This window comes from Ochotona curzoniae, unplaced genomic scaffold (assembly GCF_017591425.1).
Source record: "Ochotona curzoniae isolate NIBS_2020 unplaced genomic scaffold, NIBS_Ocur_1.0 contig_3622, whole genome shotgun sequence".
Classification (NCBI taxonomy): Eukaryota; Metazoa; Chordata; class Mammalia; order Lagomorpha; family Ochotonidae; genus Ochotona; species Ochotona curzoniae.
The window spans coordinates 20,832,117-20,849,237 of NW_024465926.1; the positions used below are offsets into that span (position 1 = coordinate 20,832,117).

A 17,121-nucleotide genomic window follows, 5' to 3' on the forward strand; every position below is an offset into this window, starting at 1 on the left:
CAACGACCATTGATGCGATGACAATGACAGTTACCCACGATTCCCTGGCGCCGGCACAGTCAGGCACACGCACGTCTTTGTCATCTAATAACCTCAAAACCACCTCTGAGGAACCACACACAACTGCATGACACCAGGAGAAAGGTCTCCAGCCAGGGCACGGGCCCAGTGGACATGGGCAGCAGCCGCCCACCTCTTCCACGCAGAACCCTGAGATTTGAGGAGAACCAGTGCCCACATCCTCAGCCATGGAGAAGCGTGTTGGGGGAACCCCTCCTGTCCCAGCCAGGTGTGTCACCCTTGCCGGGGGGCACTTCCAGAGCTCCTGGATTCTCTGCCAAGTGGAACTGAAATCAAACCTCTCTGTTTGGGTCCAGCTTCCGGTTGGGCAGGCCCTAGGGGCGGGCCCATTTTACAGGTGATGATCAGAAGAGAGGAGAGTCTGGACCAAGGCCCGACTGGTCAGAAGGTGTGTGTTCCTACCCACAGCTCCCCTGTGATGCTGCGGGCAGTCACAGTACCCCTTCCCAGAGGGTAAAATCACCCCATTTCCTGCACCCAGAACTGCAGTGCCCTTGACCCTGAGCTGGGAGCAGTGAGGCACTGGTGACCCTAGCTCAGTCCTCATGTCGGTGGGTCCCATCTCCCCCCTGGGGGATGCCGAGCGAATGACTCAGGATCCAGTGGATCCAGCTAGGATCCCTAGCTGATGTCTGTGCTAAGATTGCCGGCTGACCCAGCTCCTTTCATGGGCACCCACAGTGCCTCTTCTGCACTCGCCTGCCGCCATAGCTACCTCTACCCCGGGAGAGAGGGCTGGATTCTTGCAGGGCTTCCCCCACCTTCCACACAGCAACCCCTGCAAGGGTTAAAGGAGACCACCCAGGGGCAGGGAGGCCCATGAGGAGGTGGGTTCCCAGGATGGGACCTTACCTGGCAAGAGAGCAATGATTACTGAAGCCACATGTCCCATATCCATCGGTCACAGCTTACACCCCCAGATGCGCCAACCCTAAGGTTGGACAACAAAATGGGCCCTAGGGGGGAGTCTCAGTCCCTTCCCTAGGCCAGTGATTTTGTGTAAATCTCAGGGCCCCCTGGGAGGCAGCTCCTCTCCCAAAGAAGGGCTTTCTAACCTGGGGAGGTGGGGGGGAGGCAAGTGAGACAGCTGGACAGAAAGAGGGCCTCTCCTCCTCCTACCTCATCCCTTCAATACGCAGGTGCCAGACAGCTTTTGCGCAAAAACTAGTTTGCAAACACTTCTGGGAAGCTGCCTAGCCTCACTTCCCCTTGGGCTCCCTCTCCCAGGGGCATTTTCCTGGGGCACCAGGTGTGGCGGGGTGGCAGCTGGGGCAGTCGGGGTGCGGGGAGCCAGCCCGAGTTCTCTGGGTGGCGAGGGAGGCCGGAAGCTCCTCCGAATAGCTGGGTTAGGACCCCCGAGAGCGACCCCCAGTTCCTGCCACCGCCCGCCCTTCCCCCCCGCAGTCCGGGCGGAGGCGGAGCGCCCCCGCGTGGCCGGGGCGCAGCTGAGTCACCCGCATGCCCCGAGTCTGGGTGCGCGCGGGCGGCTGGGGCTGGGGGCGCCGCGGCTCGACCCCTCACTCCACCCCACGAGGCCGAACCCAGCCTCCTCCCGACCCACCGAGGCCGCCCCCGGGATGAACTTGAGATGCAGCCGCCCCGCCCTCCCCTGGGTCGCCCGGGCCCCACTCACCTAGCGTCCCGCGAGCGCCGCCGCCCTCAGCACGCGGCCGCCGCTGCTGCCCGCGCTCTGGGACCCCGGGGCATCCCCGGGCACTGCCCTGCTCGGCCGGGCCCGCGGGCGCGGGACGGGCTCAGTGTGCAGCCCGCGCGGCCATGCCCGCTCGCGTGCGCTCGCAGTCGCTCGGGGTCCGGGGCTCCTCCCGGGCCGGGCGGGCTGGCGACGGCGGCGGTGGATCGGGCTCCTCCCTCCGGTCGAGGAGGAGGAGGAGGAGGGCGGGGGGTGCGGGGCGGGAAGCGGAGAGGCGAGGCGGGCGCTTCCTGGAGGGGCGAGCGCTCTCCCACGGGCGCCGCGGGGGCGCTGTCCCGCCCCGAGCCGCGGCTGGCGCGCCCAGGCGCTCGGGGCGCCGTGGGGGCCAAACGTTCGAGGCCCGCACCGGGCAGGCTGCGAAGCCGCTGTCGGGATGCCGCGGGTTCGCGCCCTACCCAGGCCTGCCTCAGCTGCCTGCGCCTGCCACCTCCAGTGCTCGGGGCTGCACGCGGGAGCCGAGGATTGGGCTCAGCCCCGGCCTGCGGGTTGGGGTCAGAGAACCCCAGGGGTGCTGATGGGCACCTGGGGGTGGGGTGGGGGGGGGGAGATGTCACCATGCTTGGCCCTGAGCAGTCTTGGGCAGCGCTAGGACCGCGGTGCGCCAGTCCCCTTTTTCTTGTTTGTATAGCGAACGAGCTCGCGTCTTCTTGCCGCCGGGGACCCGGAAGATGACATATTTCTCTGACACGGACGATCACATCAAAATGGCCAGAAATGGGACCCGCGAGCGTGCTAGTGGGCGAGCCTGCCTTCAGTTGCCTGAAAGAGGCCCCGGAGGCTTTGCCAGTCGCTGTGCATGTGCCCTCAGGGAAACCTCACTGATGCCTCGAGGCACCAGACAGCTGAGAAAGAGGGGCAGGTCTGGGGGCCCCCCAGACCCTGGCAGGTGGAAGCGAAACCTTAAAGAGTAGCGCTTGGGCCCTGGGTTTTCCTTCCCCGGCAGGCGAGGGTTAAGGTGGGAGCCCCCCTCCTCCCCCTGCTGGACTGAGTCACCAGAACTGAACAGTCTTTGAGGGGCCTCCATTAGGCAGCCCTAGGGCCCTGGGCTTCGTTCTAAGCTGCCTGTCCCCCGCCCCCCCTGCTTTGTTCCATCTGAAGCTTGTGAACTCTCCGCACTGTCCCCAGCAAACCAACCTACAGGTGTCCAAGAACCAGCTCCAGCTCCACTTCTTCTGGGAAGCATCCCTTTATTCCGTCAGGATGACAAGGCACTGGGGTGCCTAGTCTTGCAGCTGCTCGCTTCCTGTTGGACCAGGACCCTGACAACAGGGCTCAGTCAGGCTTCCTCTTGGAGACCTGGAGGATAGGCTAGTGGGACTTGGTGAGGGGAGGAAGATGCTATGTCTTTGGCTATAGATGCAGAGGGAGAAGGCCAGGGTCCCAGCAACACCACTCCCAGGTAACCCAGGCAGTCCCCTGCATGAAAACCTAGGATACACAGATGTTCACAGTGGTGTGACTGGCAGGAGCAAGGAGCAGGCACAGGGCCACAGCCCATCAAGTGCTGGGTGACAGGTGGAAGACAGAAGGTGCTGGGTATCCAGCCAGAGCAGGCGCTCGGCCCTGCACGGACTGAAAGCTGTTGCCGGGCGAAGGCAGACAGTCCCACAATGACAACAACGACATGAGCCAGGGGACTGCATTTAGACAACAGGTGCCGGGCTGACAGATCCTAAGGAAAAGCGCTTCCGGGTCCCTGGAAAGGGAGAAGCAGGGCATGGTTTCTTTGGAGAGAAGGATAAAAGTTTCCTCTGCTTGGACCACTCCCTTCTCTCTCCCATCCGTTATCAGAATACCTGAGGTTGAGTCCCTGCTTGCATTTCTGATCCTAGCTTCCTGCTGACCCTCACCCAGAGGCAGCAGGTGAGGGCCCCAGGACTGGTCTCTGCCACCCATGTGGAGGACCCGGATTGAGTTCCTGGGTTCTGGCTTCAGCTTGGCACAAACCCTCACCCTCAGCTGTTATGGGTTTTGGGAAAATGCGTGGACAGAAACTCCCTGACTCGATGTTTCTCGCTGCCTTTTAAGTAATAGAATCAGTGTTAAAACCATCGACTTGTGCACAGTAAGGGACAAATTTCGTGGCACATGAGCAGTGTCTCAATGAAGCTGCCTTTCACAGTGCTAAGGCATGGGCCTGGCAGATGGGTCAGCAGTTTGGGCACTTATTGATGTGCCTGTGGCTACAGCACGGAGTGCCTGGCCTTGAGTCCCCAGTTCTGGCTCCCTGCTACTGTGAACCCGGGGAGGCAGCAGAAGATGCCGCAAGTACTTGGGTCCTTGCCACCCCTGTGGGACACCCTCAGATTTCCATGGCTCCTGGCTTCACCTCCTCCACCCCCTGCTGGTTGTTGTGGGCATTCGGGGAGTGAGTCAGGGGGTGGGATTTCTCTCTCTCTTCAGCTCTACCTCATAAGCAAATTCACTTTAATAGAGGGAGGCCAGAGCTCAGTTGATGAAAGTCAGCAGTAGGGGTTGGTACTAGATATTCTGGCGTCCACCCATGGGGTGACACAAAGCTGTAAGATGTGGATCTGTCTTTGCTGGCTGGGCCTGTCAGAGCCTTCTACGTGCAGGAGAGTGGGCAGGGTGGGGCTTCCCCCAGATAGACGCCTGTGAATGAATGATTTCTGGGATGCCTGCTGGCTGGATCTTAATGCTCAGAGCCCAGGCTGCTCCGACTAACAGATGAGAGTAACTCATTTGCCTGTTGGCTTCAAGCTACTTGCAAGAAGTGTTGAGGGCGCCACCTGCTGGCAAGCACTTGCTCTGGTCTAAGCTTCCTAATTTGTATGACGGTCGGGGCGAGGTCAGGAATGCCAGGAGTGAGTGGGGCAGAGGGTGGGGGATCATCCTCCGGGGAACCCAGCTGGGGACCACCAGCTGCAGGAGGTGGGTCCAGGCCGCCCTGGACAGAGGAGGAGACTGGTAACACTGAATTACATCACCGAGAATCACACCATCTGGATTCAATTCCTGGTGCCACCAATGGGTGACTTTATGCCTTTGAGAGTTAGGAGGACGTTTGTGATCTCTATTGTCCTCAGCTGGGGAGACAGTGTCAGCAGGGCTCTGGGGCATGATAAAGAGATAGGTACAGGGTTGGCACTGTGGCATAGCAAGTAAAGCTGCTGCCAGCAACACCAGCATCCCATATGGGTGCTGTTTTGAGTTCTAGCTGCTCCACTTCTGATCCAGCTCCCTGCTTGTGCATCTGAGAAGGCAGCGGAAGATGGCCCACATACTTGGCCTGCTTGTATCCAAATGGAAGACCCAGAAGAAGCCTGGGATCTGTCGATTGGAATCTGCTTGTTGACAAGACACCTGCTCATATCTGTCACTGGGAGTTTGCGGGCTGGCAAGTACCAGCAAGGACAGTGGATCCCAGATAGGGGGTGTGCTCCAGGGAAGGTCATAGGGGGCAGACTCCCATGGTCTTTAGGGACGCCCATCAGTCATGGGACAAAGTAGCAATGTGAGTTCAGCCTTGCCTTAGTCATTGGACATGGAGCCTTCCCAAACCCCTCTCCCTCCTGGCGCACCTGCAGAACCCAGAGAACCAACTGATCAGACAGCTGCCAGCTCCACAGCCTCGTTGCCCTCCACACCTGTGTATGTTAGTTTTCATGGTGACATTTACACTGAGCCTACTTTGGGGAGGAAGGGGCCGGGGGCACCAGGCATCACCAGAAATAGAAAATAGTTCACGCCAAACCTGGTGATTCCATGGCCAGCAACGTGGGCCCTGTCGGCTCTGTGGAGCTGACAGGCCTGGGTTTTCTTGCAGGGCACCTGCTTAGAGAGTCTTGGGGCTCCGAGCTTGGGCAGAGCTGAAGGGGAACAGGAAGAGTAAGGGATGAACACCAGCACAAATTGGTGGGCCCGACCTCTGCCCCATGCTGTGTATGTCTCCCCATCTGGTCTTCCTGTCTTCATTAGTCAAGGCGTCTTCAGGCTTTGAGGGGCTCATGCTCCAGTCTCGGGCAAGAAAAGGTGAAGTGTGCAGATGCACCTTAGAGACCCAAGGCCAGCTTGGCACTGCATCCCAGGCAGAGGAGATAGTATGTAGGGGTGTCAGCTTTTGGGGGGAACTTCTCAGCTTCTCTTCCTACCTCCTTCCCCCCCATGACAAGGCTATGGACTCCAGTCAGTGCTAGGTGTGTGCTGGCCCTGGCCTAATGAGAGTTTCTTTCTTGCGCTTAGTGGGAAGCTGGGGATGTGGTGGAGGGAGGCAAAAGTCAGACCAAGGTGTCTGGGTGAGCCACCTGCAGGCTGGGACATACCATGCCCCTAAATCAGGTGGGCATGGCAAGTGGCATCATCTCCCAGATTCCTTTTGCGCCAAGAAAGCCATTTCAGGATTCTCCAGTGGGTAAGCCTGCCTCCCAGTGGAGGCTTGTAGTAACTACAGGCCTTGACATTAAACCTTGACATTCAATCCTAAAAGGGGAAGGGAACTCGCGTGTAACCAATACTTCTTCGCATATCCTTCTTCCCTGACTGTTCATACACAGTGACAAGTTCTGCTGCAAGAACAGGGTGCAAAGGGTCTGCTCATACCCTGTTCTGTTGCCTGACTCCCACCCCATACCTGGAGAAATCTGGGCCAGGCAGAACGTGGAGGGGACAGAGTCTTGGGGAGGGATCCAGGTCCCTGCTGATGTGCCTGGGAAAGCAGGCAAGGATGACTCATGTCGGAGATATGCATGAAACTCTTGACTCCTGGCTTCAGCCTGGCCCAGCGTTGGCAGTTGCAGGCACTTAGACGGAAGATTTCTGTCTTCTCTGTGACTCACATAAATAAACTTTAACAATTTTTCTTAATAGTTCCTACATCAAAGTGACAATTAATATGAAGAAGAGTTTACATTTCATGTAAGTCAAACAGAAGTGTTTCTGATGTGCTGGGCTTCCCTGGGCGCCTCTGCCCAGGTCATAGAGAAGCTAAGCTCCCTGTGGTCACATGACCAACTAGAGACAGGCTCTGAACTTGAACTTGAATGTATCTAAACCCCTAGTGAGCCAATGCTGCTGCCCTGCTCTGTAGATCCCAGGGCACTCCCAGCCCTGGAAGGGAAGAGAAAACCGTCAGGCTTAGACTGGAGGCTGGGTGGCCTCGTATATTTATTGATTACAAATGGCTTAGAATGTCATGGAGTGCATCCTTGGTTCCTTGCCAAGGGAGTGACAAGAACTCTGTGCAACACGAGAAGCCCCTGGGGGCTGAGGTAGTAGCTGAACCTAAAGGCCTTACTAAGTCCTTGCCATGCCTCCTCCTGTCCTCTCAGATCCAGTTTTGTCCCTTCTCTGAGACCAGCTGGGTCCTGCCCCTCAAATGATCAGGCTGGACCTGCAAATGGGCCCAAAGCCCTCGGATGCCAGCATGTAAGAGGGGGATCACCCATTTTACAGATTGGAAAACTGAGGCTGGAGGCAGGTAGGGACTCATGCCCCTAGGCTGGCCAGTGTCTAGTCTTTCCCTCCTGGCATGGGGAGGAGGACTAGCCCCAGCTTGGCTGCTCTGGAGCTGCAGTCCACTGATGCAGATTTGATATAAATACAATAATAAATTAGATCCTGGGACTGTTACAGGTTGTCCAGCCAGCCAGGGGCTGTCCAGCTTGTGACAGGGGCATATGTCGCATATTGCACGCAAACCACCAGTTACATGTCCTGCCACTTGTCATGCTGGGTCCCCTACCATGGGCCATGTGGGTCATCCTGCAGAGGTTCCATGCAGTGCCAGGTGTCAAGGTCACATTCTGACCTCCCACATCACGCATTCCCTCTAGACGCTCTCACCGTGCCTCATGGGTTACGCATGATACAGGGTACTCCTCTGGCCAGACAGAGCCCTGACCAGGGCCCCCAAAAGTCCCTCCTGGGGACTTAAACAGAACAAACATGTCATTCCTTCCTGTAGCAGGTGCAGTGGGAGGAGGGGGAGATGAGGATGGTCAGAGTCCAAAGGCCTGGGGTGTGCTTCAGCGTTCCCCAGGGGCTTGAGCCTGGCTGTCAAAAAACTTGAAGTCCAGTCTGGGCTCCTGGCTCTGCAGACGCTCAGCCGCATCATCAGGGATGGGATTTTTCCAGAGGCTGTGATGGGGCAAGGGCAGGCAGTGAGTGCTGGGAGCTGCTCCCTGCCTGTCCCGTCCCCCTCCCCACCGTGACATGGGCCCACACTGGGAGGCTGAGACCCAGAAAGGAAGGAAGCTTGTTTTAGAGTTGGTTGGTAGAGGCAGGTGTGGGAGTGGTGTGACTGCTTGGGGAGATGGAACCCCCATCCCCACCTTCTAACTTCACCTATTCCACAAGCCCAGCCCTTATACCCACAAGCTGGATGTGTCTGCAGGGAAAATGGTGTCTTTTATAGGCAAGGCCTGGTATAGTGCACAGCCTCCACAGCTGTACCTGGCAGCTTTGGTTATAGCCTCCACAGTCAGTGCTTGCTCTGTGCTGGACATTGGCCTCTGTGTTTTATCCTCCCATAAAGACAGTCTCACAGGTAGACTCTCTTTATGCCAATTTTACAGTGAGGAAGTTGTAGTTGAGAGAGGAAGAAAAATGTACACATTGAGCAAACAGCAGAGCTGGGACAGGATCCAGGTCCCTTGGAGAATTGGCCCAAGTCTCCTTTGATCATTGCCCTGCCCAGGCCCTGTTCTTTCCTGTAGGCCTTCGGTGTGAAGGGTTGAGGTGGCCTCCTAGCCTTGGTCCCTGCACCGCCCCTCCCCCCCAAGCCACTGTTACCGGATGACTTGGATGCTGGATCCCTGGGCCAGGCCTTCGGCTAGGAGCCAGGCTCCCCGATCTGTGATCTTATTCCACTCCAGGCTTCCCAGAGGCCAGCGGGAGAAGGGGAAAGAGAAGGGCATGAGATTGGGTGAGGGGCCTCCTTGTGTCCCACATTACCTGCTCTAAGGCCCCAACAGGCTTCAGTGGGCTCTGGGGCAGGTGCAGCCAACAGGCTGTGGCTAGGGCAAGGACTTGGGTAGAGCAGAATGCATAGCTCAAGGGGGGCTTTGTGGGTGGCTGGGGCCAGATGGGGAGCCCCGCTTCTGTGAGATGTAGGTGCCTGCCCAGCCTGCCCTGCCCCCTGACCCAGGCCCTCCACCACTGTGGTATGCCACCCCTACTCTATTCTTTGCAGTCGGAGCATCCGTGGCAGGATTTGGGCCAGCTCAGCAGTGGCCTCATCTCCCAGGAAGTTCCAGGACAACCTGCAGAGAGAGGACCTGAGGTCAGCATAGAGGTCGAGGGGTGGGGAGTAAGAGAAGCTACCCAATGGGATGTGTGCCCCTCCCCTAAGACCTCTTCCTTACAGGTGTCTTCTGTCCCGCCCCTTGCCTGCTTTCTAGAGATACTTGTCTGGGTGCATGGTGAGGGTCCAGACACAGCGCCGTAATACAACCCCCTGCCACATGTGTGCCTCCAGCGAAATTTGGGCCACTTCCACGCACCACCCACATAGTTACACATGTATGGCTTGCTTTCCCTTAAACTGGCCCTTCTCCCACTTTTTTTTTTTTTTTAACTTTGAGAAACTAGGCTATTGGCATTTCACCTAGTAGTTAGGGATCTGTGTCCCACACTGGAGGGTTGAAATTCTTTTTTTTTTTTTTAAGATTATTTATTTATTTATTGGAAAGTCAGATAGACAGAGAGGAGGAAAGACAGAGAGGAAGATCTTCTGTCTGCTGATTCACTCCCCAAGTGGCCACAATGGGCAGAGCTAAGCTGATCTGAAGTCAGGAGCCAGGGGCTTCTTCTGGGTTTCCCACGCGGGTGTAGGGTCCCAAGGCTTTTTGACTGCTTTCCCAGGCCACAAGCAGGGAGCTGGATGGGAAGCGAGACTGCCGGGACATGAACTGGCACCCATATGGGATCCCGGTGCATGCAAGGCCAGGACTTCAGTTGCTAGGCTATTGTGCCGTGCCCCAGGTTCAATTTCTAACTCCAGCTCCTAGCTTAAGCTTCCTTCCAGTATAGACTGTGCAGGTCACAGTGATGGCACATGTCACTGGGCCCCTGCCACTGACATAGGACACCTGGACTGTGTTCCCAGAAGCTAGCTCCGGCCCTCACCCAACTCTAGCCACAGTGAAGGCATTTGAGTGACCTAGCAGATGAAGACTCTCTCTCTGCCTTGCAAATCAATGAAAAGTATTTTTTTAAAGTATCACAAAGTTAATCTTTTGAAAAAGTTTTATTTACTTTTATTTGGAAGGCAGAGTGATACACAGAGACCCTCTAACCACTAGCTTACTTCTCAAATGCCCATCACAGCCAGGGCTCGACCAGAACACCCTGGAACTCCATCTGAGTGGCAAGAACACGGGTAATTCACTGCTGCATCTCAGGGTGCACCTCTGTAACAAGTGGGACTGAAAACAGAGTGAGGACCTGAACCCAGGCACCCTGACATCCCATACGGCATCTTCACCCCTGTGCCACAATACCCACCCAAGAAACCAATCTTGGAGGCCAGCGCTGTGCCATAGTGGGTTAAGCCACCTCCTGTGTTGAGCATCCCAAATGGGTACCGGTTCAAGTACTGGCTACTGCACTTCCCATCCAGCTTGCTGCTAATGCATTTAGGGAAACAGTGAAAGATGGCCCAGTCCCTGGGCCCCTGTATCCATGTGGGAGACCCAGAAGTTCCTGGCCTCTGGCTGTGGCCTGGCCATTTTGAAAGTAAACCAGCAGGTGAAATCTCTCTCTCTCTCTTTCTCTCTCTCTCTCTCTTCTCCTTCACTCTCTGCAACTCTGCCTTCCTCATCAAATAAATAAACCTTAAGGAGAAGAAATTACTCTTAAAGGGAAAGAGTCATCACAACCATCACTGGTCCAGCCCTGCCTAGAAGGCCTATACCAGGGTCACTAACAGTGCACACCCACGGCCGCAGCTTCCGGTCTCCTCTCTTTCCCACCCTCAACCCTTCCTAAAGGGCGGAGTCTGTAGTCTGCTGTCTCTGCGGTGACAAAGGGAACATCACCAGGGTCCATGCTGATAATGGGATGCCTTGACCCTGAGACTCTCTCCTTGGTGTGATAATAAAGGTTAAGACCTAGGACACAGCATCTCCTAAATAGAGCTGTGGGTCTCAGGCTGGCCAGGGTTTCTGCTCTATTCATGAGGCAGTGCTGGGATGCCCCAATGTATGACAGATGCTGACAGTCAAGCCAGAGTCGGGCACAGCCCATAGCAGGTATGTGGGGTCTGCTGGCTTTAGCACCCCCACTCACTATCAATAGTGCTCATTGACAGAGGTGCTGTAAGCCAGGCAGGCCCCTTGGAGGGAAGGTCAGGGGCAGAGAACTATTGTTGTCATCTGGTCCACTTGCCACCTTGCCACTCTGCAGATAGGGAATCATACAGGAGAAGTGGATGACTTTGCCCCATATCACCTGTGTCTCAAGTGTTCAGACTTCTCCCAGGAGGACGCCCAAGCAATGATGATCTTCCTCATCAGATCAGTAAGTGGGAGGCCCAGCCAGCCGGAGAGACAGGGGCTAACTGCTCAGTGGGTAGAGGCCAGCCTCCCAGATACCCGATGCTCCCTCTAACCCCTCGTCCAGGGCTCCTCCCAGTACTCACAAGATTTCTTCCAGGGCCGGGCAGAGCGGGAAGCTGGCAATGAGGTGCTTGGCAGCCTCGTTGTCAATCTTACAGGATGCCAGACTGGGGATGGACAAGGGGACAGATTGGAGGGCACCCGGGATAGGCACGTTGGATGGGCAGAAAGGAACAGGCTGACCAGGGCCAGGAGCATGCTGGGAATCCCAGAGGCTTCTGGCATTCCAGGTGCCAGACTCTACCAGAGAAGGTCTCTGCCCCCACACCCTCAGTGCAGGGGCCCCAGGGGCAGCTACTTACTCAAGCCGTAGGAGCTGTGGGAACCCCTTACACAGATGCTGGATGCTCCTGGCCAAGCTGTTCTCTGCTAGGCTGCAGGGCAGGGAGACCACGTGTGAGGGGAGTCCCCCAGACCCTCCCAACCCTGTACCTCTGGCCAGAACCTACTCACCTAATGTCTTCCATGCGAGGGCATCCATCCAGAGCCTGGCCCAGGCTCAGCATCCCCTCTGTTCCCAGAGAGCTAGACGGCAGGCTGAGGGGGGAGGGGCGACAGGAGTCTGGCACCTGCCGCATGCAGGTGTGTATGTGTGTGGTGGCAGGAGGCAGGGGTGGAGTGGGGTAGTAGGGAGGGCATTTTCAGAGCTCCTACCCTCAGCCTGATCTCAGGCCACAGCACCTGACCCTGAGGGTTGGTTACCTCAAGCCCCTTCCCCATGTACACAGGACCTGAGTGGGTATCAAGGATCAGTGTGGCCTGAGACCTCAAGTTCAAGGCCTAACTTCCTACTACATTAGTGAGGCAGGCTCTCTCCTGGCCTCAGCTGTCTTGCAGAGGAGAGGTAGTACTGGGAAACCCCAGCCCCACAGGGCAGCACTGCCTGGGGCCTCCCTGTTTGGGGTGTGCTGGGCTCAGGGATGGGGACACACTCACTGCAGGACCCGCAGCTGCTGCGGCAGCCCCTGAGCCAGCTGCAGAACTGTTGGATCCCCAAGAGCATTGTGGCCCAGTCTGGAAGATGAGAGACAGTGATGAGCAATGGGTTGCCAGAGCATCCCAGGGAGCCGCCCTAGGGGGCAGAGGAACAGGGGTACTCAGGGATGGGGGTGCCCACTGGGGATGGGGGTGAGCAGACACTCACCTCAGCTCCTCCAGGTGCCTACAAAGAGTGAGGGAAGTGGCCAGAAGCATGCCCCCTGCTGGGCCAACGCCATTGGCTGAGAGGCTGCAGGAGGGAAGGAACAGCCATCAACCCTTTCTGACACCTGCTGAGACCCCCAACTGTCTCACTTCCCAGTCTGAAGTGACAGAGAAACCCAGAACAGAATAGGTGATGGGATGGGGAAAGGTCTCAGGGGTAGAGGTGGGTGGGCACTGGTCCCACCATGGGGGCACAGAGGCCGGGGAGAATTCCCAGTATGGGTTGAGTCAGAACCATGGTACGGCTGTTGCAGGAGGCTGGCCACTCACTTGATTTTCTTGAGCTGAGGCAGTCCTGGCAGAATGGTGGCCAAGTGCTTGGCTCCAGCATCTCTGATCTGGTTGTAGTCCAACCTTGGGAAAGACAACAGGGGTTGGGACAGGAGTCATCAGCCCACTGTCTCTTGTGTTGTCCACCTCCTCAGGAGGATACCCCAAGAGGCCTCGGCTCCTGGGGAAGCCCAGCATCCATAGCACTTGGCTTCTGGAGAGGATGCTCTGCTTATTGGTTGACCCAAAGGTCTCTTGCCAAAGTTTGGGCACTCTGTCTTTGGGGTCCCCCAATTTTTGAGACTTGAAGTTGGTTGTATGGCATACAAGGAAGTGAAACTAAGAAAGGACAAGGGTTGGAGGGAGGACCAGAGTTGTGGTGCTCTGAATTAAGCCACTACTTGCATCCCCACCATTGCATTCTGGAACTCCAGTTTGAGTCCCAGAGTTCTTCCAATTCGATTCCTTGCTCGTGTGCCAACTCCTTAAGTCCCAGTGCCCACAGGAAGACCTGGATGGAGTTTCTGGCTCCTGGCTTTGGACTGGGCCAGACCTAGCTGTTGCTGCTATGTGGGGAGTGAACTTTATTTATTTATCATCCAGGTGGATGAGCATTCTTTATTTCTCTTTCTCGCTCTCTGTCACTCTGTGTCCCTCACAGATAAAATACGTTGCATAAAAAGAAAGGACGGGTGACTCACCTGAGTTCTTCCAACATGGTGGCAGCTCTGAGAGCCTCAGAAAGGTGGCGGCAACCAATGTCGTCCACGTGGTTCCCACTGAGCCTATGAAAGCAGGAACAGGCCCGGAGGCCTCAGTTGGCAGTTTCAAGGTCTTTGCAGGGCTACACCAGCAACTCCACAGTTTACAAAGCTTTTAGGGGTCCAGACCCCACAGAAGGCAGTTAGCAGCATGAGGACGACTATCCTCTTACCTAGGACGACTAGGTAAGAAAACTGAGGCTGGGAGCCAAGCTGGAATCAGCAAAGACTCCCTGGGACTTCCAGGCAAGCTGGAGATGAAGCTGGAACTCCCGGCCTAGGAGTCAGTTCGGGGTCAGGGATGCCTGCACAGCCTGGTACCAGGCCAGTTTCGCCAGGTGCCACAGTCCAAGCCAGCCAGCTGTGTGATTCTCCCACCTCACCTGTGAAAGGGCTTTCCTGAACCCAGCTTATTGCCTCTGCCACACTGTGAACTTGCCCTGCCTCTGGGAGGAAGGAGAACACCCTAACAGAACGATGGAGATTTGGTGCCAATATTTTGGGCCATTTGGATTTGGCACTGTGCTTCCTAGTTTGAAAAAGAAAAAACCATATTAAAACAGAGTGTGGTATTTGCTGATCCAAGTGAGCCAGGGGGCTGGGATCTGGCCTGGGGTTTAGGGTGCTGGTTCAGACACCTGTAATTCCTTATCAGGTGCCTGAGTTTGGCACCTGCCCTTGGCCCAAGGAGGTACTATGAGTGCTACTCTGAATGGGAGCAGGCTCTCCTGCTGTCCCCTGCCTACTCTCACAATGGTCACTCACCTCAGGCTCTGCAGGAGAGTCATGTGGCTGAGTCCCTGGATGAGTGTGGCTACGGCAGGGCTGTCCAGTGGCATGTGACTGAGGCTGCAGGAGAGGAGGGCAGGTGCACAGGTGAACTTGGTAGTGCTAGGAGTGGGGGACCCTGGTCCAGACCAGATGTATGAATTTTCTGGGCTTCATGTGGCCAACCAGGAGCCTCCCTGACACCCATGTACAGTCCACAGTGTAAACAAAGTATGTCTAACACATGGACTTGGGAAATCCTAGCGCTGTGCCAGCATACCTCACTGGGCCATGCCAGCAGCCGTGCTCTCTGAGTCACAATGGATCCAGGCTGATGTGAGAGAACAGCAATTATCTGTGGAGTACCTGATGTGGCCTGAGGCCTGGGCTTGAGGCCAGGGTCCTCTCCTTTTCACAGAGAAGGGACACAGCATCCAAAGAGTTCTAGAATCTGCTCTGGGCTGTGTCAGGAACACAGCCCTAGGCCTTTGCGCTCCCTGTTCCTGGGCCTAACCATGAGCTGCTGTTCATGTGCTCCTGCTCCTTAAGTTCTCAGCTTAGGGGCCAGCACAATGGCCGATTAGTGTCCCAGTGGCTCTGCTCCCCATTCAGCTCCCTACTTATGGCTTGGTAAAGCAAAGGAGGATGGTCTAAAACCTTGGGACCCTGGACTTTTGTAGGAAACCCAGAGGAAGCTATTAGTTCCATTGTGCCAGGCCCTGAACTTTTATTTTTTTAAAAAGATTTACTTATTTTTATTGAAAAGTTAGGTATACAGAGAGGAACAGAGACAGAGAGGAAGATCTTCCATCCACTGGTGCATCCCTCAAGTGGCTGCAATGGCCAGAGCCGAGCTGATTCAAAGCCAGGAACCAGGAGCCTCCCCCAGGCCTCTCATGAGGGCACAGGGTCATCTTCCACCACCCTCCTAGGTCACAAGCAGGGAGCTGGAAGAAAAGTGGAGCAGCTGGGACACAAACCAGTGTCCACATGGGATTCTGGTGCATGCAACACAAGGACTTTAGCACCATCCCTCCTTTTTTTCAAAAGATTCATTTATTTTTTTATTGGAAAGTCAGGTTTACAGAGGAGAGACAGAAAAAAATTGTCCGTCTATTGGTTCACTCTCCAAACGGCTTGCAATAGTTGGAGCTAAGCTGATTCGAAGCCAGGAGTCAGGAACCTATTCTGGGTCTCCCATGAAAGTGTAGGGTCCCAAGGCTTTGGGCCATCCTCCATTGCTTTCCCAGGCCATAGCAGGAGCTGGCTGGGAAGCAGAGCATCTGGGATATAAACCAGTGTCTGTATTGGATTCTGGCTCTTGGAGGTGGAGGATTAGCCAGTTGAACCAATGTGCCAGCTCTCTCCTCCTTCTAATAGCACCCCTTGGAGCCCACCAGGGAAGGAAGCAGAGATGGAATGAATGAGAGGAAGGACAGTACAGATCCCCTGGATCCAGCCACACCTGAAGGTAACATCGTTATAACGATCTACCATAGAAGCCAGTAGATTCCCTGGCTAGGCTGGTTTTCATTATATCCTTCACGTCACCAAACATTGAGGTGGCACTCAGGGACAGCCAGGTAGGGAAGTGAGAGGGCCTGGGAGGGCATTCAGCCCACCCTGCTCCTTCCAAACACTGGCAGTTTGTGTTCAGGAGGGATGCCAAGTCTCTAGGCCTGCACCTGCCTCCCCTTGTCAGCCAGTGCCAGCTGACCATGACCACACACTTACTTGAGCTGCTGCAGTCTGCACTTCCCCTCCAAGGCTGCCAACAGCATCTGGATGTCCGCCTCATTCAGCTGGTTATTGGACAAGCTGGGGAGGGGGAGGACCAAGCACAAAGCACGGGTTAAACAAACCCACCCTGGCCCCACGGCCGAGCTGCCTCATCCGTGCCCCCTCCTCCACACCCCAGTGGGGGCTGAGGTGTCATGGGTCTGCAGATCCCAGATATCTCGCCTCCATGGGGACATTTCTGGCTCCAGTAGCTAGCTGCCGAAGTCCCTCATGGGAGGGCTCACAGTGGTCACAGCTGGTCAGCTGAGAGAGAGCCCCCCCTACTTCTGTGTTTTGTAGCCTACAGTTGACCTGGGCACAGCAAGACTCCTGGGGTACTTTTACAGATGGCAGTCATCTCATCACCCCATGGTTTGTGGCTGCATGCGGCTTTGTTGTACTTCATCAGGGTTGGCGGAGGGGGGTGTTAGGGTGGGGTGGTGGTGGTGGAAAGTGGGGGGCGGAGTGTCAGGTGTGAATCTGCCCTGCCCACCTCCCCTCCTTCCCCCAGTCCTCTGCTCTACCAAACCATCCCTTCCCTGCCACTCACTCCAGCTCTTCCAGGTGGTGGCAGTGGCTCAGACCGGACGCCAGGTGGGAAAGGCCCTTGGTGCTCACGCAGCTGGAGGTGAGCCTGGTGGGGTGAGAGGGCAGCCGGTCAGGTTGGAGGTGGAAGGCAGTTCTGCAGGGTGGGGTGTGGGGGTGTGTCTCCTGGGGGCAGTGGGAGGGGACTAAGCGGAGACCCTAAAACAAGGTTATTCAGCACCCTGGTGCTTTAGTATGTAGCTGCTTCACTCCTCAAATGCCTGCTGCAGCTAGGCCTGGGCCAGGTGGGGCTGAAGCCTGGAGCCAGGAGCCCAAGGCACCTGCCACTGTGAAGTCTGGGCACTTGTTGGTGCTTACTATAGTTTGGTTGCTTACTTTCTTTCTTCTTCTTTTTTTCTTTTTTTTTTTTCTCTTCAAAAATTTAAAC

At 56.1% G+C, this 17,121-nt stretch overlaps 2 protein-coding genes across 8 annotated transcripts in view; both read right to left on the reverse strand.

The window, feature by feature from the left end:
* The window catches only part of CPNE2 (copine 2), a 44,117-nt gene extending 38,408 nt beyond the window's left edge, over window positions 1-5,709 (reverse strand). The window contains exon 1 of one of the 3 annotated variants that reach the window (XM_040982660.1): window positions 5,508-5,709. In XM_040982660.1, coding sequence (XP_040838594.1) covers window positions 5,508-5,709 — 202 coding nt within the window. Of the gene's footprint in view, window positions 1-933; window positions 1,657-1,714; window positions 1,912-5,507 lie in introns of those variants that run through there. The other 2 variants (XM_040982662.1, XM_040982661.1) reach the window with 2 other exon arrangements.
* NLRC5 (NLR family CARD domain containing 5) overlaps window positions 5,540-17,121 on the reverse strand; it is a 66,189-nt gene continuing 54,607 nt past the window's right edge. Inside the window, exons 37-50 of one of the 5 annotated variants that reach the window (XM_040982657.1) lie at window positions 16,699-16,782; window positions 16,104-16,187; window positions 14,367-14,450; window positions 13,542-13,625; window positions 12,841-12,924; window positions 12,512-12,595; window positions 12,304-12,381; window positions 11,821-11,904; window positions 11,670-11,741; window positions 11,391-11,474; window positions 8,929-9,012; window positions 8,543-8,626; window positions 6,384-6,458; window positions 5,540-5,622 (exon numbers count right to left, since the gene is read on the reverse strand). In XM_040982657.1, the coding sequence (XP_040838591.1) occupies window positions 5,589-5,622; window positions 6,384-6,458; window positions 8,543-8,626; window positions 8,929-9,012; window positions 11,391-11,474; window positions 11,670-11,741; window positions 11,821-11,904; window positions 12,304-12,381; window positions 12,512-12,595; window positions 12,841-12,924; window positions 13,542-13,625; window positions 14,367-14,450; window positions 16,104-16,187; window positions 16,699-16,782 (1,099 nt within the window). In that variant the 3' untranslated portion in view covers window positions 5,540-5,588. Of the gene's footprint in view, window positions 5,623-6,341; window positions 6,459-6,593; window positions 7,889-8,016; window positions 8,307-8,542; window positions 8,627-8,928; window positions 9,013-11,390; window positions 11,475-11,669; window positions 11,742-11,820; window positions 11,905-12,299; window positions 12,382-12,511; window positions 12,596-12,840; window positions 12,925-13,541; window positions 13,626-14,366; window positions 14,451-16,103; window positions 16,188-16,698; window positions 16,783-17,121 lie in introns of those variants that run through there. The other 4 variants (XM_040982656.1, XM_040982655.1, XM_040982658.1 and 1 more) reach the window with 4 other exon arrangements.